The 25,705-nt window shown below is 42.9% G+C and overlaps 2 protein-coding genes across 2 annotated transcripts; both read right to left on the bottom strand.

Annotated features, from left to right (window-relative positions):
- Positions 1-961: 961 nt before the first annotated feature.
- On the bottom strand, positions 962-1,285 carry tal2 (T-cell acute lymphocytic leukemia 2). Its single transcript, XM_063018239.1, has one exon. It carries the CDS (start codon positions 1,283-1,285, stop codon positions 962-964), a length of 324 nt encoding a protein of 107 aa, XP_062874309.1.
- A 5,506-nt stretch (positions 1,286-6,791) lies between these two features.
- LOC134335067 (H-2 class I histocompatibility antigen, Q9 alpha chain-like) lies at positions 6,792-25,537 on the bottom strand. The gene is made up of 8 exons (XM_063017450.1): positions 25,381-25,537; positions 20,779-21,036; positions 9,818-10,090; positions 8,922-9,218; positions 8,731-8,829; positions 7,936-7,968; positions 7,769-7,828; positions 6,792-7,638 (listed from the first exon to the last, which is right to left on the bottom strand). Exons 1-7 carry the CDS (start codon positions 25,442-25,444, stop codon positions 7,800-7,802), a joined length of 1,053 nt encoding a protein of 350 aa, XP_062873520.1. The 5' UTR covers positions 25,445-25,537; the 3' UTR covers positions 6,792-7,638; positions 7,769-7,799.
- Positions 25,538-25,705: the final 168 nt, after the last annotated feature.

The following is a 25,705-nucleotide window of genomic DNA, read 5'->3' as shown; positions in this document are numbered from 1 at the left end:
AGTTTAAATAAACACCGGGTTTATAGGATTTTACACTGAACTGAAGTTACAACCCCACATTTATCTTTGCTTTCCTTTTTTTATTTAAAGATGTTTTACTTAAAAAATAAATATAGAAGTTAGATAGAGTTAGATATGAGAAGTTTTATTATTTAATGTGTCCATAACTGATCAGCAGAAGAGAAACAGTTTCTGTACAGTACTGAGTTAGTGTTGCTACTGTTAGAGTAATAATCATGTTGATGTGTAATGAATGATGTGATTAATTTATCATGTTTTTATTCACATTTTATTAAATAACAACACAAATAAAACTGCACATTTAGAGAGACAGAGACACATCTCACTTCTACAATCTTAAAACAAAAAACTTAAATAATAAAATAAAATCTTTGGTTTTGTGTCGACCAAACAAGAAACAAATGAAGTGAAAATCTCACGTTTATTAAATTCACGTTTCTGTTTAATAAATAAACAAATAACTTATAACAACAATTAAAATCATTATTTACAGCAGATACAATCACAGCCAAATCAACACGACCTCAAATATCAATCACAAATAACTTAAATAAATAAATTCAAGCTCAAAATGAAATATAACTTCATAAAATAGTAAAAATAGAACAGAATAAATAACATAAATATCTCAAATCTGTAATTCAACTGAGTCTCAAAATTCTGCTTGAAAATCTGGAACCTCAGTTAAAATTCAACATTCAGCTGCAGCAGAAGCTTTAGGCCCCTACTGGCTTTAGAAAATCAAAATAACGTTCCAGATTCTGTCTGTAAATAAACAGCAGAGCAGCCACATGTTCTACTGTCCTGAAGCAGAAGTTCTAGATGGTTTATGTTGAGGATCATAAATACAAAATAAGATTAATCAGGGTTCTGATTTCAATAACAGAATCATTTCCCCCACAGTCTCAGCAGATTTAACAGATTGAGGTGTTTTCTGGATCTACCAGCTTTCTGCACCGTCACTGCTGGATCCGGGTGAGGAGGCTTCAGTGCTGGAGCTCAGGTTCCTCAGGTTCCTCATGTTTCCCGTGATGAGGGTGATGAGGGTGGAGGAAGGCGAGTGATCGGTGGCTCCGTGACTCTGGTTCTCCAGAATCGTGATCAGGAAGGTGATGTAGCGCATGGCCAGCCTCAGGATCTCGTTCTTGCTCAGCTTCTTATCGGGCGGGTGGGTCGGGATGAGCTTCCTCAGCTCGGTGAAGGCCGTGTTCACGCTCTGCTGACGCCAGCGCTCCCGAGTGTTACTGAGGACTTTACGGGTCATGGTGGCGCTGAGGATGGCAGAACAGGAGAGGGGGTTAGGGTTCGTCTCGAGGATTCAATGTGTCACTGAATCAGATGATTCAAACGATTCTTTCAGTAAAATGATGAGAAAAATGAGAGGAATTTTGTGTGTGGAATTAAATCCAGGATGTGAGATATTATAATGAATCAGTTCATTTACTGAATTATCACCAGGCTTTTAGATTTGATGTGATTAAATACAGCAGAGAAAATAAATCTTAAGCTGCATTTCAGACATTTGGATTCACTGAGGTTTATTTTCTTTTCTTTTATTTATTTATTTGTATGTTCCAGATGTTGAAATGTTGAACATTTCTATAAAATTACAGGACATTACTGGATATAATTAGAAATTATTTTAGGGATTATAACACACATTACAACACAAGTTTAAGGCTTTTAATTGATGAATTTATTTGAGGTTCTAGATTTTTAATCTTTGTAATTCTAGATTTAGATTTTCTATTTAGCTTCACAATAATTTATACATCTTTTTAGCAATGCAGGTCAAATCAAGAAATTTTAGGATGTTTTAAGCTGTGTGGACCTGAAAACTACAGGATGAACAGACAAAACATTTATACTGTAGATTTAATACATAAATTAGACAGACATGTTCTGCAAATTAAGAAAATGTAAGAAAAACTGCAGTGATTTCCACACACTCAGAAATATTAAATACAAAACTATAAAATAAACTGTAAACATGATTCAGTACGATCCGAATAATGAGGTGAATGAGAGTAAATCTTACCTGTGAGTGAGTAATAAAGCGGTCGGTCAGTGTGGTCAGTGTGGTGCAAAGATTCTCAGTCCAGTTCCCAGTTCTAACCTCCCAGTCGGAGCATCAGCGACTCTCTGAGCTCTTTTAGTTACAACCTCATAAAAAAGAGGGAACTGGGGAGAGGGACGGAATGGGGGAGTAAGGATGGGGGGGGGGGGGGGGGGGGGGGCAAGGCTTAAGAATTTTACAGCTGTATAGTAGGTTCACTGACAAACAGACTTCTTACACACACCCTCCCATTAACAGCTCCCAGTAATACCAGTTCAACATCACACTGCCCATCATTAATATTTCCCAACATGTTACATTGATACCAGTTAAACACATCACTACTCATCAGTGATGACCATTAAACCATCACACCTCCCAGTAATACCAAGGCACCAGTCCACCTATGTAGCACCTATGTAGCATGTATTTTTGAGCAAAGATAAACCAAAGGTCCCACTTAGATATAATTAAGACATAGAAAAGTACACATGAGGAAAAATGTGGCAGTAACATTACCGACTCCACCTACACGTCACCTGCTCACCTGTAACATTAAGTTCCTGTTTAACTTATCTACAGATCATACAGGATCAGGGTCTGAGATTCAGCACTGGATTCGTTTCATTGTAATTAAAAGGTGCATAAAATGCTTATGAGCACATATGTTTGATCAGTGCATTATGATGTAATAACATTATAACATTATAATGCACTAAATGTCATAACGTGTTTGTGTAGTGCACTATGAGGTTGTGTGTTTGATATGTGCATTATGATGTAATAACGTGTTTGTTTACTGCACTATGATGTCATAAAATAATGTTTGCTATATTTTTACAAATGGAGATGAACTCACAGAATAAAAAGAAAAAGTAATTACAAAAATAATAAATATATATAAATAGTAACAGATATATTAAGAACAACAATAACAATAGTAACAGTGACAGTAATAATACTATATGTAAGTAGTAATAAAATATATATTTGTTGTGTATGTGTGTGTGTGTGTATGTGTGTGTGTGTGTGTGTATGTGTGTGTGTGTGTTACATGGTCTCTCTCTCTCTCTCTCTCTCTTATTGAAACGCCTCTCAGATCTGAAGCATCTGTCTAAGTGTTTGGAGTAAAAAGTCTCTCGGATTTTCCTGGATTTGCATAATGGGATTATAGAGGGCAGGCGGAGTGTATTCACACACCCACAAACACCCACACCAACACACATACACACACACACACACACACCCACAAACACCCACACCAACACACATACACACACACACACACACACACACACACACACACACACACACACACACACACACTCACACACACACACGCACCTGCAGGATGGCAATTCAGAGCTATAAAACTTTACAGCAGACGTTTACAGTAGGAGTCGCTGGTGCAGCTGAAATGATTCCCCATCTGAACAGCAGTCTGTTGAATGTCCGGCCAGGTCAGCAGCACTGAGAGTGGTAGGATAGTGTTTTAGAGTACTGTGACCCAAACACCCGGATGATGCATTCTGTTTAGGTCCTAAATATGTAACCACACCGGTCAGGCAGTCCAGCAGACAGTTCTGGGTTTGGTAGAAACCAGAAGCTTATAGCCAGCCATGTCTTTGAAGCAGTGACCTTATTAATGATGATTTTGACAATGAATGACAGTGATTCCCTGCAGTAATGTTTTGTGAGTGAAGGTTGGTGGATCAGTAAACGGGGATATGTTACGTTCTAGGCCCTCATCATTCAGACCTCAGAACAGACTGGTGTTATCTGTGGGAACTGAACCACGCTGCTGTTTCTTTTGTAGGTTTGTACAGAGATTTAAAGGCAAAATGTAAAAGGTCAGATCTGAACAGCATGTTGGTTTCTCACAATGTCTGAATAAGATCCACAGTGCTGAATAACGCCACGGTCATTACTGCACCATTACGGCTGTGATTATTTACACAGAACTGCCCCTCCTGCCCCAAACCCTTTAGTCAGACCTGCTGGAGGGGCTTTTGTTTAGTGAGGATATTTAGCAGGGACAGTGAAGCCTCAGTGAATGGACGTCTGGTGGATGGTGTACGTACAGAAGCTGAATATGAGCTGATTTTTGGTATAATAAGCCGACTGGCTGAGTTTTTAACAAGATGAAACAAAAGGCAGAAGGAATGTGAAGAGAACAAGACAAAATAAAAGCAGGACGTCCCATGAGAAGGGTTTTGTTCCAGGTTCAGTCCTCCCGGAGCCTGGAGTGTCACTGCTGGCTGGGTGTGATAAGGATTTACTCTCTCCGTCTCTGCCCAGCACTGATAAGGACACAATCATTAAAAAAGCAAGTGCAATACCACAAGCATCCATGCTCAGGAGCCCAGACTGGAATTACTGGCACTAATCTTGGTATAAGAAGCTGGTACTCCTCTAATCTTTACATTTACATTTTCAGCATTTAGCAGACGCCTTCATCCAAAGCGACTTACAGTAGTGTGACAGTATACAATCTGAGGCCCAAGGGCCCAACAGCAGCAACCTGGCAGTGGTGGGACTTAAATCAAGGACCTTTTGATTACTAGTCCAGTACCATAAAGTGCTAGGCTACAACTGCCCCATCTTTAGGGACTGTGAGCTCACATGTACAGAAAGGATCCCCAGCATTGTCTTTAAAAACAATCCAGTGTGATGTTTTTAGGTGACAAGGGTTAGAAATTACCTCTGAGCTGTTAAACAGTTTTGGGATGATCAGAGCTGGGTCCTTTATGAAGAAAGTGGTCATTTAAAACAGCCAACCCACCCTCTGTCTGTTTTTGGGAGGCACTAGAAGCCCAGACATGAAAAAACCTGGGGCACATGATGCTGTGCAGTCCCCTTTTTTTGCCACACCACACCACCAAGTCAGCCAAAAATCAAACTAGAACTCACTTCATAAGGAAGGTCACTGACCACAGACCAAAGTAGAAAATCAGTCATTTAAAACGTAAAAGAAATGCATGGTGGACATAAAATACCAAAGCTTTACTGGTAAGGTCCTCAGCGGACCAGTGAAGTAGAATGTAATGTCCAGCACTATCCAATGATGAAGTGGTGAACGACAAGGTGGAATCAGGACTTCTCCTGGCATCATTGGTTACTGGCATTGTGATCTTCTGGCGCCGCCCAGTGGTGAAGCAGTATAACTGCATGTCAGACATGTGAAGTCTGTTTATGTTCTGTAGCTCCATCAATCTGTTCTCTTGGTTTTATTTCGTTCTGTAGAGTAAATAAATGTGCACTAACCCTGGTACAGTACAGTATTATTAACACTCCTGAGCTAAATCAGTGTCTCATTCATTCATTAATGATTAAGGGTTTATTCTCACCTTTAATCTGATAATATAGACGTATTATTACGTCTAAAATCCTCCTGTTGATGGAACCTTACTGTTTCTGGAACTTTCTCAGGTACTTCCCTCCATTAATTACTTCAGACAGAGTGAATCCTGGGAAATGTAGTTCTGTGACTGTAGTATAAGCTTCCAAAAAATTTTTTTCTCTCACAATAATTATTATTATCTAATTATCTAAATCATAGCTAATTCGGTTATATGTAAAGATGCTGGTTTTTTTTTTTTTAAAGGTAAAACACGTTAGTAAAAACAGAGTAACTGGAGTTAGATCAGTTCAGAACCACTGCAAAATCCTCACAGATATTATTCAGAAGTGTGACCTGAACCCAGGACATGAGGAGCCACTGTGCTGCCCACTGTTACTGGTATTATTTATGGAACATATACAGTATAGGAGGGAATTATAATCATTCATTATAAAAACCATTAAAAACATTAAAATGCTGCATTATAGCAACAAGCAACAAAATAATCCAAATGGAAATAACTGTTCATATTAAATGTACATGTTTAGCATTTAGCAGACACCCTAAACCAAAGCAACTTACAGTACACAGTCTAAGCAATTGAGGGTTAAGGGCCCAACAACCTGGCAGTGGTGGGACTTGAACCAGCAAATTTCTGAAAACTAATCCACTCAAAAAAATTTTCTTTATTTTGTTCTTTTTAAACCTGTTTATAAAGAAATAGAAGTTTTAAGCACGAGTGTGAATGTGAATTAAATAAAAACTTAAAATTCTTCAGATCAAACAAATTAATCTAATTACATTAAAAGTTCTTCTCCGATTTAATACCACTCACTTATCTAACTGCTTATCCAGTCAGGGTCGCAGGGGGTGCTGGAGCCTAATCCAGCTTTTCAATGGGTGCAGGGCACACAGTAACACACACACATTCACCTACAGGGCAATTCAGTGTCTCCGATTAACCTGACTGCATGTTTTGGACTGTGGGAGGAGAACATGCAAACTCCACACAGAAAGGACTCGGAGCGGCTCGCCTGGGGATCAAACCCAGGACCTTCTTGCTGTGAGGCGACAGTGCTACCCACCGAGCCACCATGCAATTTAATACCAAAACTTTAATAATGTAATTAAATTAATTATATTTTTTGACGTGTTGATTACCTCAAATTAAATAATACTTTGTTTATTTCATATAAATTACTTTCCCTTTTTTCAGATTTTAGATATAAAACCTAGTTATTGACACTTTGTCATGTTCTCCGCTGTTCCAAGCACAGCACATAAAATTCAGCAAAGTTCAGAAATCAGATCAAACTAAAGTCAAAAGATTAATTAATGCTTATAATCAGTAATAATAAACGATTCATTCACACATAAAGGGGGAAAATAAACTTTATTATTGATGATTAATGTGTAAGTTGATGATACAGAGATCTTACAGAGAGATTTAAACTGTATAAATGTGAAAACTTATTCATGATCCTTATTGATCATTTTTACCTCAATTCTGGTTAAATAATGAATAACGTGATCACTGCTGCATGATTTAGTTTCTGTTCCTAAAGAATCTGGAGAAAATAAAAGATTTAAGTGCTTTACATTATTAATTAAATCTGTATAATAAGTCTCACATTTATACAAAATTACATTCAAAAGCAAAAACAGCAAATAGAAAAAAACCTTAAAACTTAACCGTACTAATGACTATCTTAACTTTAAATCTTAAACTGAATAAATGATGTGATGTAATTATAATAATAATAAAACTTAACTGTCTTAATAAACTATCTTAACTTTAAATCTTAAACTAAATAAATGATGTGATGTAATTATAATAATAATAATAAAACTTAACTGTCCTAATGAACTATCTTAACTTTAAAGCTAAAACTAAATAAATGTAAAGATGATGATGTAATTATAATAATAAATTCTACAGTAAATTTAGTTCTAAATATACAGAGTAAATCATCTAAACCTTCTCCTGATACTCACAACCCACAATTATACACATCATCTAAAATCAGAACAGAACAGAACCAAACACCATCATATACAAGACTAGCAGAATTAAACCCCTAACCCCCCCCCAATAATCCCATCTAACATGAATAAGAGACTCAGTATAAACCCCCTATAGAAGCTCCAGGAGAAAAGGAAAGATCTGCAGATGTGTGTGGATGTTAGAGAGAGTTCTTCATCTCCTCGTTTCTTCTCCGTCCTACACAGGAGACACAAAGAGAAACCATCAGCAGCTGAAGTCACAGTTAATGTTAACAGGATTTTCTGCTGGAGATTCAGAAACACTGATGTTTATTTTCTATCAGAGTGTAAAGAAGATCAGATCTTACTCTCTCACTCAGCACCAGCGCACTCACAGCTTTAGGAGTGGGTGGAGGAGTCGTCAGAAGCTGGAGAACAAAAAAATTACATAAAATTTCACCACAATGTGGATTAAAGATCAGAATAAAATCATTAATCATGTTTAATCATATTTAGGTAATAAATAATCACTTACAGCTGTTGGGTTTAGCTGGAACTGGTTTGAAGCCTGAAAGAAAGAGGATGAAGCCGCAGTTATTACAGGAACTCTGAACTCTAGATGATCTACTGCTGAATGGAACTGAAGTTCTTCATCTAGTTTCATTTACTCAATAAATCCAGTTTAAGGGTGTGTTGGAGAAGCTAGCTCTCTCTCTCTCTACATAAGCAGCATTTTACATCATCCTGTGCTGCGCTCCCGAGAAGGAGGCTGTTCCAAATCCTAGATGCTTTAATATCCTGACTACTGAGGCATCTTCATATTTCAGTGTTATTTTGGCTCAAGAACGAGTGAGCATCTGACGCTGCCTTAGTGATCAAGGCAATCCCAGCATTCATTGCGGGTCGGGTGATCTTCTCTCACAGAAAAGTAAACATGGCTGACGGGGCGGAGAAAACGTAAATAAAATATTACTGATTTTTAACTTGTATAAACTTGTACTGAGTGTTTTTATTTGCAAGTTCGGGCTTGTCAGGAAATATAACCGTTATCGGTACATTACGGAAGATGCTATATTGACATGTTAGCGTGCTGTGTTACCTCAATCCATTGGTTTTAATGGCAAGATGCTAAATCCGATGGAATCGCTGTCTAAGTAGCGCGTTCGAATAACCTGACTTATAAGCTGATGACTTATTATAATCCTCTCTACTGAGGCAGCCGCTTATGTAGACAGTAAAACAGCAAGGCAGCTCACTAGGTTTTCCAACACACCCTAAGAAACAAAAAGTCTCGACATTCGTTCTCCTGAAATCACTTTTATCTTCTTACCAGAATTCTTCTTCTTCCAGATCACAACTCCAGCAATCAGAGCAACCAGAGCAAGAACAGCCACGACTGCACCAACGATGATACCAAGAGATCCTCCACCTGGAACCATCATGACATCACTCAGCACAAGATCTTTATCATCTTCTACATCCAACATCTGGAGTTTATCAGGAGGAAACTGTTTATCTTACCAGGCTGGTTTCGTGCTTCACTGGCCTTAAGCACTAAGTCCTTCTCCAGGCTGCTGTGCTGAACCACACAGGTGTATTCATGTTCCTTCAGCTCCTCAGGTGAGACTCTCAGAGCGGCTCTCTTCTGGAAGGTTCCATCCTGGTTTGGTGCAGTCATTGTGACCGCCACGTCCTCGTGCATTTCCTGTCCGTTCTTCTGCCAGGACATCACCAGTCCACTGGGGAAGAAACCAGTAGCGTGACACACCAGCTCTGGTCGAGGGAAGTGCTTGTGGAACACGGAGGCTTCAGGACGATCTGCAGAGACACGGAGGGAAACAGGACTGAGCTCCTACAGTCAGTAATATTTGGGACGCTTGTAGAAACGTGTGATTGATGAATAGAGGAGCAGATCAGAAATCAATACGACTGATTATAATTCTGATTATTTTGGAGGCTACATGATCACGAGAACATCAGCAGATCTTCAGGACTCATCATCATCAGATGAAACATGAATGATGGATGTAACTGAACTGAGAGTAAATGATGATGATGATGATGAAGATGAAGATGTTCAGCAGAGCGACTGATCATGTTTATATTAGAGATGATGCTGCGCTGCTTCAGATCAGTTCTGCTCAGATTCTGCTTCTCATGCAGCAGCAGCAGCAGCTTTTATAATCAGAGGGAAAATTTCACTTCATCATTAATCAGCTCATAAACACACACACACACACACACACACACACTCACACACACACACACACACACACACACTCTCTCACTCACACACACACTCACTCACACACTCACTCACACACTCACTGTTACACATCATTCCTCATGATCACTGTGTGTGTGAGTGTGTGTGTGAGAGTGTGTGATTTGGTGTGTGATCTGATCAAACTCGTTACCTTTCCTCTCCAGAGTCTCTCTGCCGTACGACACGTACTTCCTCAACCACTCGATACAGGTGTTCTCCAGGTAGTTCTTGAAGCGTTTAGCTTCACCTGTAGGTTCCCACTTGTGTTTGGTAATTACAGCTTTAGCGTTAGCTGCAGTCCAGGTGAGAGTGTTTTTATCCAGACTGATGAAATCTTCTCCATCATAACCGTACTGCATGTATCCTCGATTAGTTCCATCATCATCACGCTCACAGCCGTACATCCACTGCCACGTGTGAACTCCTGCAGATACACACACACAGATATTAGTGTGATTGTAACACCGGAGCATCATTCAAACATCACTCTCTTTCTCCTAACAGTCACAAACACTGTAAGATCAAAAGTATGTGGACACCCGACCATGATCCCTGTTGCACCTATAACAGCCTCCACTCTACCTGAAAGACCCACAAGATTTCGGACTGTGTCTGTAGGACTTTGTGATTATTCATTACTGAGATCAGCCCCTGATGATGCACTGAAGTCCCGACTCACACCCGACGTTCCGATTCATCCCACAGATGTTCAGTAGTGTTTATATCAGATCCCAGTTCAGGCTGCTGAAGCTCCTCTACACCAAACTCACCAGAGCAGCTCAGTATGGAGCTCAGTGTGCACAGTGATACAGTCATGCTGCTACAGAGGAGGGCCTTCCCCAAACTGTTCACACACACTTACACTCATAACCTCTCATCATCATCATCATCATCACGGCTTTATTATCCCTGATGTATCCTGGTCAGGGTCACAGTGGGGCTGATACCGGGTGATAAACAGCACACACACACACACACACACACACATGTGGGGTCATGTTAGTGTCTCTGACGGTCCTCACCGCACCTCTCCGTACTCTGGGAGGAAACCGGAGCGCCCGGAGGAAACCCGCTCACACGCTTCCTCATGAGTGCTGCAGTGACGCCCCCTGCTGGCTGATGGAGGCGCTGCACTGCACAGAGACGGGGGAGGGGGGGTAACGGAGATCAGGGCGTGGCTCTCCGTGCATGATACGGGTCTCCGTATGAACCCACCTGCTGCAGGTAAGAGAAGCGGTCGGTACTGCACACGTGTGGGAGGGGGCGTGAGTTAGTCCCAGCAGCAGTACACAGGAAGTGAGAGGGAATCGGGGGATTGGATATGACTAAACTGGAGGGGATTGTGGGAAATGGACACAAATATAAATAAATAATAAAACTAAAGAGCCTGGTACCCGGCCGGGGGAATCAAACCCAGACCCTTCTGATCTACTCACTGCTCCACCCTCACGTATATCATGTATTTAATATCTCACCTGTTAGCAGTGGGCGGGGCTTAAACACCTGAACCTCATACACTGGTGGGTGTCTGATAGTGGGCGGGGCTTCTGCACTGATAGTGGGCGTGGCTCAAACACCTGAACCTCATACACTGGTGGGTGTCTGATAGTGGGCGGGGCTTCTGTACTGATAGTGGGCGGAGCTTAAAAACCTGAACCTCATACACTGGTGGGTGTCCACATACTTTTGGTGACGTCGTTTATTTAAATATAGTATTTTATATAACGGAGGAGATATGGACACGGTTAGCTTAGCAATGATTAGCATGTCTGATAGTGGGCGGGGCTTCTGCACTGATAGTGTATGTGTATACAGGACACCTGCTACTGACCAATCACATCATCACATGAACAGGAAGCGCTCACGTTCACTTCCACCACAACCCGACACGCTCCTGATTTAAGTGCAAGATGGACCAAGATGGCGGCGCGCACGGACTCGGCGGCACAGCGCTCTCACTCTCGGTGTTCTTTGTTGTTGTTTTTGTACGTGTTATGTCTCGTTCTTCCTACTTCCTGTGGGGTGAGAAACACATACAGCCGGCACCGTCTCCTAAACACAGGAGTTCTGGGTGAACGGAGCGTCACGGCGGAGTTTTCGTACTCGCGTGATACACCGGCGGACACGGCGAGGAGTCCGGGCTCACCCTGGATCACCATCCCCGCGGGGGGGGAGGCGAAGGCGGGGCGAAGGGAGAGGGAACAAAAGCGCGGCTGCGGGGCTGGTGCACTAGCGAGGCTACGAGAGCATCCGCGTAAACCATCGCTCCCGAGCATTTTTCTATCCAACGCGAGATCACTCGCCAACACGACGGATGAACTGAACTTCAGGTGGCAGCAGAGGACACGGCCAGGGAGAGCTGCATCCTGCTCATCACTGAAACATGGCTGCACCCATCCATCCATCCATCCATCCCGGACTCGGCTAGTGAGCTAGCGGACCGCTCAGCACAGCGTCAGGACAGGTACGGCGACTCCGGTAAGAAAACAGTAGGGGGGGGGGGGGATCTCTGTGTGTACATTCATAACACCTGGTGTACAAACACAGTAATGGTTACCAGTCAGTTGTTGACTGTTGAATGCAGACCATTTTACCTAGCTAGGGAGTTTACTGTGGTTATGTTAACTGCTGTATACACTCCTCCGGATGCTAATGCTAACTCGGCGCTGGGGCTTTTGTATGATAGCATTAGCCAACAACAAAGCCTGTATCCTGACGCTGTGCATATTACTGTGGGGGACTTTAATCACGTGGATCTAAAAGCAGTGCTCCTCAAATTCCAGCAGCATGTAAAGTGTGCTACCAGAGGAGCTAATACACTGGACAAGGTTTACACAAACATCAAGACCGGTTACAGGGCTGGACCACTACCACACCTGGGCCAGGCCAGTCTGACCATTTGTCCCCGCTTTTAATCCCAGCTTACACCCCCCCTCAGGAAAAGTGCTAATATCACAACCAGAACTGTTCAAATCTGGCCTGATGGAGCCTCTCAGCAGCTGCAGGACGGCTTTAGCGGTACACGTTGGGACGTTTTTGAAGACCAGGACTCAGATGTGTTTACGGACGCTGTTTTGTGCTACATAATAAACTGCACGGACATGGTCACGGTGGACAAACAGATCCGAGTCTAATCAAATCCCAACCAGAAGCCCTGGATGACCAGAGAGGTCCAACTGCTTCTTAAAGAGAGGAACATCACGTTCAGATCCGGCGACGGGGCTCTGTACAGTTCAGCACGAGCTAACCTGCAGAGAGGCGTCAGAAAGGTAAAGGCTGACCACAGAAGGAAGATGGACGACCACCTGGAAAGTAACAACGACAGGCAGGTCTGGCAGGCAGTAAGTACAGCACCTCACAAACTTCAAGAGCAGCCGTGGGACGACTGAGGGCGACGCTACGCTGGCAGACGAGGTGAACCTCTCTTTAGTGCACGCTTCGAAGAGGAGCCGCAGGAAACGGCTATATCGCACCCGGCGGTCAGCAGTAACACCAATCTGACCTTCACCGTGGATGAGTGGGCGGTGAGGCGCACGCCGGAGTCCATAAACCCAAAGAAGGCAGCAGGTCCTGATGGTGTCTCCGGACGTGTGCTGAAGGAATGTGCAGATCAACTCGCCGGGATCTTTACGAGGATCTTCAGCGGGTCACTTTCCATGTCAGCTATTCCATCCTGTCCAAAAACCTTCACCTATCATCAGCCTCAACGACGACCGGCCAGCTGCTCTTACTCCGGTGGTGATGAAGTGCTTCGAGAAACTGGTTAGGAATCACATCCTGTCATTCCTTCCTTCCACCTTCAATCCAAACCAGTTCACATACAGGGCTGGCAGGTGTACGGAGGACGCAGTAGCCACTGCCCTCTATATAACACTAAACCCCCTGGAGCAGCAGGGAACCCACGCCCGGCTCCTCTGTGTGGATTACAGCTCGGCCTTTAACACCATCATCCCCCACAGACTGATGTGCAAACTGCTGGATCTGGGTTTGCCCTATCACACCTGCCTATGGATCAAAGACTTCCTGACGGAGCGCAGACAGTGTTAGAGTGAGACCCGACACCTCTACGTCCATCAGCCTCGGCACAGACTCTCCTCAGGGCTGTGTGCTGAGCCCCCTGCTCTACACCCTGTATACTTACACCTGCACCACCGCTCACACCAGCAACACCATCATCAAATGTGCCGACGACACCACCATGTACGGCTTATCTTATCTCAGGAGACCATGAGACCGCCTACGTGGAGCGAAGTGGAGCAGTTGTCGTTGTTGTGTGAGGACAACGATCTGCTTCTGACCACGGCAAAGACAAAACAGCTGGTCATTGATCGATTTTAGGAACGTGAGGACGGTCGGTCGACCCATAACCATCAATAGGGTCTGTGTGGAAAGGGTCACATACTTTCGCTTCCTGTGCATTAATATGGAGGAGGACCTAACCTGGGGCGTGAACATCACAGAACTGATGAAGAAGGCACAGCAGAGACTCGACTTCCTGACGCACTCAGGAGAAATAACATGGATCGGAGACTGCTGGTGTCCTTCTACCGTTCCACCATAGAGAGCGTCCTCACTCACGGCCTCTCTGTGTGTGTGTGTGTGTGTGTGTGTGTGTGGTTCTCCAGCTGCACCACAGAACACAAGAAGGACCTACAGAGGGTCGTGAGGTCTGCAGAAAAAATCATCAGGTGCTCCCTACACACCCTGGAGGACCTGCACGGGTCTCGTTGCCTTCAGAGAGCTCACACAATCGTTATGGACGAGTCTCACCCCGGCCACCATCTGTTTCAGGTGTTACCGTCAGGCGGACGGTGCAGGACTATTAATACTAACCGGCTCAGAAACAGCTTCTACCCCACCGCCGTACCAACCCCAAATATTTCCTTATAAGGTGATTTAAAACACACGGAGCTGTGCAGTTCTCCACCAACCTGCTACCAAACAGAAAGTGATTATTTCTATTGTTTCTATTGTTATACCTGCTATAATGACAATAAAGATATTCTGATATTCTGATTTTAAGGTGGAACCTCTCAACATGATTTAAGGTGGAACCCCTCATCATGATTTAAGGTGGAACCCCTCAACACTACAGCGTCCCGTCTAAACTGGTCCAGACCTCCTGCTGCTCTCAGGAGCCACACTGGACCTGAAGTTCTCCTGAACCTCCTCCAGCTCCTCACACACCAGGTGAGAAGTGGAACCTCACACACACCACAGCGCAGGTGGAACCGGACGCGTCTCAGACCGGATCAGAACCGGTTCGGACCGGATCTGAGGGTGAGAATCGACGTCACTGCGGCACGTCCAGCTACAGCGAGATCTTCATCCATCTCACCACCTGATCTCCTGAGTAACATGGAGCAGAGTGGAGGAGGAACCGGAGGAGCACTGATGGAGGGGAACGTGTGTGTGTGTGTGTGTGTGTGTGTGTGTGTGAGAGCACTCAGCGGCGCCTCTGCTGGAACCGTGAGGAACTGCACGTCTCACACACACGTCCTGCTGCTGGTGCTGCTGGTTCAGCTGTGATGGATCAGGCTGGGATGAGTGGGGATGAATAAACCAGCGTGTGGAGGAGCAGCAGGAGAACCTGGTTCCTCCTACAGCACAACGTTTCTGTACCTGTGGAGCTCTGAGGGTCTCCAGAACTCTGGATCAACTCTGTTCTGCTGCCACACTGAGCTTCATCTCCATCATTCATCCACTCACACCCACGCATTCACACTGAGCTTCATCTCCACCATTCATCCACTCACACCCACGCATTCACACTGAGCTTCATCTCCATCATTCATCCACTCACACCCACGCATTCACACTGAGCTTCATCTCCATCGTTCATCCACTCACACCCACGCATTCACACTGAGCTTCATCTCCATCATTCATCCACCCACACCCACGCATTCACACTGAGCTTCATCTCCATCGTTCATCCACTCACACCCACGCATTCACACTGAGCTTCATCTCCATCATTCATCTACTCACACCCACGCATTCACACTGAGCTTCATCTCCATCATTCATCCACCCACACCCACGCATTCACACTGAGCTTCATCTCCATCATTCATCCACTCACACCCACGCATTCACACTGAGCTTCATCTCCATCGTTCATCCACTCACACCCACGCATTCACACTGAGCTTCATCTCCATCATTCATCCACCCACACCCACGCATTCACACTGAGCTTCATCTCCATCGTTCATCCACTCACACCCACGCATTCACACTGAGCTTCATCTCCATCATTCATCCACTCACACCCACGCATTCACACTGAGCTTCATCTCCATCATTCATCCACCCACACCCACGCATTCACACTGAGCTTCATCTCCATCATCATTAATCCACTCACACCCACGCATTCACACTGAGCTTCATCTCCATCATTCATCCACCCACACCCACGCATTCACACTGAGCTTCATCTCCATCATCATTAATCCACTCACACCCACGCATTCACACTGAGCTTCATCTCCATCATTCATCCACTCACACCCACGCATTCACACTGAGCTTCATCTCCATCATTCATCCACCCACACCCACGCATTCACACTGAGCTTCATCTCCATCGTTCATCCACTCACACCCACGCATTCACACTGAGCTTCATCTCCATCATTCATCCACTCACACCCACGCATTCACACTGAGCTTCATCTCCATCATTCATCCACTCACACCCACGCATTCACACTGAGCTTCATCTCCATCATTCATCCACCCACACCCACGAATTCACACTGAGCTTCATCTCCATCATTCATCCACTCACACCCACGCATTCACACTGAGCTTCATCTCCATCGTTCATCCACTCACACCCACGCATTCACACTGAGCTTCACCTCCATCATTCATCCACCCACACCCACGCATTCACACTGAGCTTCATCTCCATCATTCATCCACCCACACCCACGCATTCACACTGAGCTTCATCTCCATCGTTCATCCACCCACACCCACGCATTCACACTGAGCTTCATCTCCATCGTTCATCCACCCACACCCACGCATTCACACTGAGCTTCATCTCCATCATTCATCCACCCACACCCACGCATTCACACTGAGCTTCATCTCCATCATTCACTCACCCACACCCACGCATTCACACTGAGCTTCATCTCCATCGTTCATCCACTCACACCCACGCATTCACACTGAGCTTCATCTCCATCGTTCATCCACCCACACCCACGCATTCACACTGAGCTTCATCTCCATCATTCATCCACTCACACCCACGCATTCACACTGAGCTTCATCTCCACCATTCATCCACCCACACCCACGCATTCACACTGAGCTTCATCTCCATCGTTCATCCACTCACACCCACGCATTCACACTGAGCTTCATCTCCATCGTTCATCCACCCACACCCACGCATTCACACTGAGCTTCATCTCCATCGTTCATCCACTCACACCCACGCATTCACACTGAGCTTCATCTCCATCGTTCATCCACCCACACCCACGCATTCACACTGAGCTTCATCTCCATCGTTCATCCACTCACACCCACGCATTCACACTGAGCTTCATCTCCACCATTCATCCACCCACACCCACGCATTCACACTGAGCTTCATCTCCATCATTCATCCACTCACACCCACGCATTCACACTGAGCTTCATCTCCATCGTTCATCCACCCACACCCACGCATTCACACTGAGCTTCATCTCCATCATTCATCCACTCACACCCACGCATTCACACCGAGCTTCATCTCCATCATTCATCCACTCACACCCACGCATTCACACTGAGCTTCATCTCCATCACTCATCCACTCACACCCACGCATTCACACTGAGCTTCATCTCCACCGTTCATCCACTCACACCCACGCATTCACACTGAGCTTCATCTCCACCGTTCATCCACTCACACCCACGCATTCACACTGAGCTTCATCTCCATCACTCATCCACCCACACCCACGCATTCACACTGAGCTTCATCTCCATCGTTCATCCACTCACACCCACGCATTCACACTGAGCTTCATCTCCATCGTTCATCCACCCACACCCACGCATTCACACTGAGCTTCATCTCCATCGTTCATCCACTCACACCCACGCATTCACACTGAGCTTCATCTCCATCGTTCATCCACCCACACCCACGCATTCACACTGAGCTTCATCTCCATCGTTCATCCACTCACACCCACGCATTCACACTGAGCTTCATCTCCACCATTCATCCACCCACACCCACGCATTCACACTGAGCTTCATCTCCATCATTCATCCACCCACACCCACGAATTCACACTGAGCTTCATCTCCATCATTCATCCACCCACACCCACGCATTCACACTGAGCTTCATCTCCATCGTTCATCCACTCACACCCACGCATTCACACTGAGCTTCATCTCCATCATTCATCCACCCACACCCACGCATTCACACTGAGCTTCATCTCCATCGTTCATCCACCCACACCCACGCATTCACACTGAGCTTCATCTCCATCGTTCATCCACTCACACCCACGCATTCACACTGAGCTTCATCTCCATCATTCATCCACCCACACCCACGCATTCACACTGAGCTTCATCTCCATCATTCATCCACCCACACCCACGCATTCACACTGAGCTTCATCTCCATCGTTCATCCACTCACACCCACGCATTCACACTGAGCTTCATCTCCATCGTTCATCCACCCACACCCACGCATTCACACTGAGCTTCATCTCCATCGTTCATCCACTCACACCCACGCATTCACACTGAGCTTCATCTCCACCGTTCATCCACTCACACCCACGCATTCACACTGAGCTTCATCTCCACCGTTCATCCACTCACACCCACGCATTCACACTGAGCTTCATCTCCATCACTCATCCACCCACACCCACGCATTCACACTGAGCTTCATCTCCATCGTTCATCCACTCACACCCACGCATTCACACTGAGCTTCATCTCCATCGTTCATCCACCCACACCCACGCATTCACACTGAGCTTCATCTCCATCGTTCATCCACTCACACCCACGCATTCACACTGAGCTTCATCTCCATCGTTCATCCACCCACACCCACGCATTCACACTGAGCTTCATCTCCATCGTTCATCCACTCACACCCACGCATTCACACTGAGCTTCATCTCCACCATTCATCCACCCACACCCACGCATTCACACTGAGCTTCATCTCCATCATTCATCCACCCACACCCACGAATTCACACTGAGCTTCATCTCCATCATTCATCCACCCACACCCACGCATTCACACTGAGCTTCATCTCCATCGTTCATCCACTCACACCCACGCATTCACACTGAGCTTCATCTCCATCGTTCATCCACCCACACCCACGCATTCACACTGAGCTTCATCTCCATCGTTCATCCACCCACACCCACGCATTCACACTGAGCTTCATCTCCATCGTTCATCCACTCACACCCACGCATTCACACTGAGCTTCATCTCCATCATTCATCCACCCACACCCACGCATTCACACTGAGCTTCATCTCCATCGTTCATCCACTCACACCCACGCATTCACACTGAGCTTCATCTCCATCGTTCATCCACCCACACCCACGCATTCACACTGAGCTTCATCTCCATCGTTCATCCACTCACACCCACGCATTCACACTGAGCTTCATCTCCACCATTCATCCACCCACACCCACGCATTCACACTGAGCTTCATCTCCATCATTCATCCACCCACACCCACGAATTCACACTGAGCTTCATCTCCATCATTCATCCACTCACACCCACGCATTCACACTGAGCTTCATCTCCATCGTTCATCCACCCACACCCACGCATTCACACTGAGCTTCATCTCCATCATTCATCCACCCACACCCACGCATTCACACTGAGCTTCATCTCCATCATTCATCCACTCACACCCACGCATTCACACTGAGCTTCATCTGCATCATTCATCCACCCACATACAGATGTGGATTTAACTCCTCCCTCAATACAGGTGTGTTTAACTCCACCCTCAATACAGGTGTGTTTAACTCCACCCTCAATACAGGTGTGTTTAACTCCACCCTCAATACAGGTGTGTTTAACTCCTCCCTCAATACAGGTGTGTTTAACTCCACCCTCAATACAGGTGTGTTTAACTCCACCCTCAATACAGGTGTGTTTAACTCCTCCCTCAATACAGGTGTGTTTAACTCCACCCTCAATACAGGTGTGTTTAACTCCTCCCTCAATACAGGTGTGTTTAACTCCACCCTCAATACAGGTGTGTTTAACTCCACCCTCAATACAGGTGTGTTTAACTCCTCCCTCAATACAGGTGTGTTTAACTCCACCCTCAATACAGGTGTGTTTAACTCCACCCTCAATACAGGTGTGTTTAACTCCACCCTCAATACAGGTGTGTTTAACTCCTCCCTCAATACAGGTGTGTTTAACTGCACCCTCAATACAGGTGTGTTTAACTCCTCCCTCAATACAGGTGTGTTTAACTCCACCCTCAATACAGGTGTGTTTAACTCCACCCTCAATACAGGTGTGTTTAACTCCTCCCTCAATACAGGTGTGTTTAACTCCACCCTCAATACAGGTGTGAGTTTCACCTGTTTTTGGTGGAAAATAAAAGATGAATTTGGGCGTGTCACTTTCTCGCCCCCCCACCGTTCCAGCAGGAGAGAGTTTCACCTCAGGACTGATCTCATTACCCACAATCCCACTCTGATCCCCCCTCACCCCCCGACTCGCCCTCGTCTTTATTCTACATGATAAAGTTCTTATGATTATTGTGATGGTTCTGGATCATGTGACTGTTACAGAGAAGGGCGTGAGGTTAAATCCCATCAGGCTGATGGAGGTTCCTTCTCTTTTAGCTCTACAAACTAAACTGGTGTTGAAGCTTCAGACTGGAGTTTGTACATGTTGATGGTGAAGTGGTGTCCACATATTTGTGGTGTTAGTGAGAGAAAGTGTTAGTGAGAGGTGTAGAAATAAATCTGAAGGTTAATAGATGTAGAAATGTGTTGAGGATTAGAAGATGTGAATGTGAGAACAGAGACGTTGTTCTGGATTCAGCACTTTTACCTTCAGTCTGGTTGAAGCGCTGCATCAGTGTAGTGACATCAACTTTGAAGACCTCTTCAGAACCCTGTAGAACCTGAGTCTGTGTGTTCCAGTAATCTGAACCCTCATTCTTGTCTATCCACTCTGTTTTTGGGATCATCTTCTTCATGTTGCTGTCGTAGTACACAAACTGGCCTCCATCCATCATACCAACAATAGTGAATTCTGGGAAATTAATTCCTCTGGCTCCAGTGTAGAAGTACTGTAGTGAGTGAGTTCCTGTAAAACATTACAATTTTTTTATTAACACAAATCCAACAAAAGTAAAAATATTTTCAGTTGTTTGTAGTCAGACATGTTTGATTAATATCAGATAATTAAATGTAATTAAAATCAGATCAGAATTCAGTTGAATGATGCGCTGGTGAATCGAAGCCCCGCCCCCTTTATTACAGTCAGTGATTGAACCTCTCAGCGTCTCCATGATCATCAGTATCAGGTAGAAGCGACTCTTCATATCAGAGTTAGAGAGGAAACTGATCCGGAATCATTCATCTGATTCATCTAATACAGGAGCAGTCAGAGAGCAGCTTGTTTGTTTATATTTAGCGTAAAATATAAACAGGTCATTTTCACCTCATCGTGCAGTTTGCTGCTGTAGCCTAGCAGTTAAGGTACTGGACTAGTAAGCAGAAGGTTGCTGGTTTAAACCCCATCACTGCCAGGTTGTCACTGTTGGGCCCTTGAGCAAGGCCCTTAACCCTCAGTCACTTAGATTGTATACTGTCAGTCGCTTTGGATAAAAGCATCTACCAAATGCTGAAAATGTAAATGTAATGTAAATGTTTTAAACCTTTTGTATTTCAATTCCTTCGACACACCTCACAATACACCTGATCCAGCTCCTGTATAACCAAAAGTATGTGGACACCCAACCGTGAGTTGTTAGACACAATGAAACTGCAAAGCTTCAGATTGTTTTTCTGCTCTCAACACACCTGAGGTGAGAAACATCTGAAGCTCTGCAAGTTCATTGTGTAAAACATTCATGACCATAAATATTGGGACAGAACAATAAATGCTGACATACCACTCCAAAAACTATAACATTTGGAATTTGGAGTGTGTCTATGAGGATTTGTGCCTACTCAATAAAACAAGCATATGTGAGGTCAGGCACTGATGTTGAACGAGGCCTGGCTCACAATCAACATTCCAATTCATCCCAAAAGTGCTCAGTGGGGTTGAAATCAGGACTGAAGTTCCTCCACACCAAGATCATTAAAACAAGACACGCCATGCTGGAACAGGTGAGGGCCTTCCCCAAACTGTTGTTTATACTTTTTAGCAATGGGTGTGGCTGAAACAACAGCGCTCATTATATAGAAGAGGTGTCCACATACTTTTGGACCAATCAGAATGCAGGATTCGGGCTGCATCACCAGTTGTGGAGGAGAACTGAAATGTGCAGGTTGGTACAGAAAGTGAAAGTAGCAGATGATGGAGGAAAGAGCTTCAGATAGTCAATGACTGAAAGTTTCTCATCAGATGGACTGAACTGAGCGACACTTTGAGGATTCTGATGTTTTTCTCTGCTTTCAGCTCCAGTGTAGGAGAAGCTCCAGAAGCTCTGAAAGCTCCTCCATCTCACCACCCCTGATCTTCTGTACAGCTGGATGAAGCTGGAGGATCTGCACTAACGTTATGAACCAGGGCTGGATGATGTGAGGAGATAAAGCTTCTGATTATAGAAATGTGGAGAGATTTATCTACAGCGCTTATATCAGCGCTAACGCTATACAGTTAGCTTGTTGGAGCTTCTGTTCCTAAATCAGGGGGTTCTGAGTGAACTGGACCCACCGTGACCCTGACCAGGATAAAGTGTGTGATGAATATGGAGAAAACATGGAGCTACGTTATATAAATAATCTACATCATCAGTGAGCAGGAAGTTTCTCCTCCATCAGGTTACAGACGAGACCTGATCTCTGATTATTAATATTATTATTTTATTTACAGTATAAAAGTCTTAAATTCTCACAACTGAACTCAGACTGTTGGTTTAATGTTGCTGTTTTACTCTGATTATTATTTATTTATTTATTTATTATTAAGTCGTAGCTCCCCTGCATGTAGAGAATAAATAATTTAAAAATGATATTATTATAAATGAAAGAAATCTGAATATTACATTATTTATTGAACATTCACTGATAACTAATCCACCTGCTGCAGGCAGATTCTCCTCCATCAGCTTTCTAAATATTAAATAATCATTTCTTACACATTTATTTAAATCTGTGATTATTTTCACTTCATGACTTTTAATTTTAGTTTCCTGAGTAAATAAAGTTTTATTCAGGCTGTTGGTTTAATGTTGGTGTTTATTGTGACGTTTTTATTTACTAGTTTATTATTTATTGTAAATGAATCTCTGCACCTCCCGTACCTACAGATTTTATTCTAATAATTATTAATAATAATAAAGTGGATTTAGATCACGTGTTAGCAGAATTTTTATCATTTTATTCTATTTATTTATTATTATATTAGAATAAACCCAAACATCCAGCTGTAAATAATCAGCAGCTATAAAGATCATCATCAGTGAGCAGGTAGATTCTCCTCCATCAGCTCAGAAATGAAACTAAATCTGTGTGTTTGTGCTTATTTCTGGTTTATAATAATATTTTGTACTTTTATAACAAATTAAAGTCAGTTTTAATCTGACATGGTAAAATTTACTCTCTTTTATTGTGATATTTTATTACGTGTGGAAATAGAACATCACAGCCCCGTCTCTAAAGAACGAATTCTAAATGTAAAATAACTAAAAGTTTTATTTAGATGTTATTTTATCACTTTATAATATTATTATTAATGTGGAATAAAATAAAAGTGAATATTACAGGTAGAAACTAAACATGTAGCTGTAAATAATCGTAAATAACGTCACCAGTGAGCAGGTAGATTCTCCTCCATCAGGTTACTGCTGTATTACTGTCTGTTTACCTTTATTATTATTACTGGTTTATAATAAAATACTTTTTAATGTTTCGCTTTAATGACCTGTTGTGCTTCTTTAACAAAATAAAGCCAGTATAATCAGGCTGTTATTATAATGTTGATATTTTATTGTGATTATATGCTGAATATGTACATTACAGCTTTTATCTCTAGATGTGGATGTTAATGCAGCACTTTTAATATTATAATCAATAATAAATAAAATAATTGTGAATATTACAGATATAAACCCAAACATGTAGCTGTAAATAATCAGCAGCTATAAAGATCATCAGCAGTGAGCAGGTAGATTCTCCTCCATCAGCTCAGAAATGAAACTAAATCTGTGTTTGTGCTTATTTCTGGTTCAAATTGGTTAATTTTAGTGAATTCATGATGGAAATAAATCCGGTTAATTTTATTAAACTGATCATTTAATATCTAAAACAGAAATAAAAACCTTCTATTATATTAAAGATCAGCAACAGATCAGAGTTTATGTTTCATCTCTCAGTAAAAAGGTTCGAACCTCTTACATCACATTTATTATATAAAACAAACTTTATATTTTTATTTAGCCTGAAATATTTTGAACATTAGTGATAAAAATAAGTAACTTTAATAATAAATAATTGAGAGAATTAAGGCTTTATTAGTAATCTGGTCCCTGTAACAGATTAATATTCTGCTCCTCATATTCCAGATTATTTTCATTTTTATATCAGCTTTGCTTCAATAATCACATTTACAATAAAAATAAAATATAAATATTATCCAGCACAGAAACATTAACACCACAACACCAGTCAGGAGCCCAACATTCATACTGGTGCCCCAGTAAAGCTCATAAAATTATATTCCAGCATCACCAGCAATAATAAAGTCATTATTATTATTATTATTATTATTATTATATTGTTATTATATTGTTAAAGATGAACATCCAGATTTATTTTATAATAAGAGAAAATAATCTGTAATGCTCCATAAAAGCTTCTTTTAGCATTAAAATAAAAACATATACTGTAATGAAAACTGTACCAGTGACGTCACTGTGTCTGTATGACATATTTGGGGGATTTTTGCTCCCCTGCAGGAGCTCTATAATCATACACGATGACGTCACTGGTCCAGTGTTTTACTGCTGATTAATAATATTTAAATCTGTTTAATCTGTTTCTGCTTTAACCTTCATAACTTCACATCATTCAACATTTAACATTTATTTATTTATTTAATTAATAGTTTAAATGTTTTTACTCATGAACGTTTAGGCTAAAGTTTACACACCCCTGATTCATTCTGTGTGAATAAAAGTGAACATATTTACTACATTTTACTCACAATTACTCTTTATTTACTGCATTTAATATATTAAAAATAAAACATGAAAATAAAATGTTTTAACCTTCACACATTTAATGTTTTCTTTTCAAAGTGTTAAATTGAGTAAATAAAGAAAAATGGTAAGTAAAATATTTGTAATAGTAAATAATAGTAAAATAAAAGTAAAATGTTTGTAGTTCTGTGTAATAAATGTTTTCACTGTAATGTTTCATCTACAGTCAGAATCTTTAATAATAAATAAACTATATTAATAATAACATATAAACTCACCTGCTGAAACAGCAGCAAACCCACAGCTGAGTAGAAGCAGAACTCTCATGATAAACGCGTCCATTTCTCCGGAACCAGAGTAAATAATAATAATAATAATATAAAATATTAAATTTTTATTGTGATTATAAACTGAATCCAGTCAGGAGAGAAACACCAACTACACTGAACACACCGCTCACGCGCACAAGCGTATTTAAGGCGGGAAGGATGTGTATATTCAGGATCTGACCAATCAGAATGAAGCCCGTCAGAGTTTTGATCAATCAGAATTCAGGATCTCGGCGCGTCATCGGTTGCTGAGGTAAAATAAAAGCTGCAGGTT

This window comes from Trichomycterus rosablanca, chromosome 21, assembly GCF_030014385.1.
Source record: "Trichomycterus rosablanca isolate fTriRos1 chromosome 21, fTriRos1.hap1, whole genome shotgun sequence".
Classification (NCBI taxonomy): domain Eukaryota; kingdom Metazoa; phylum Chordata; class Actinopteri; order Siluriformes; family Trichomycteridae; genus Trichomycterus; species Trichomycterus rosablanca.
This window is presented reverse-complemented; position numbering and strand designations above follow the sequence as displayed.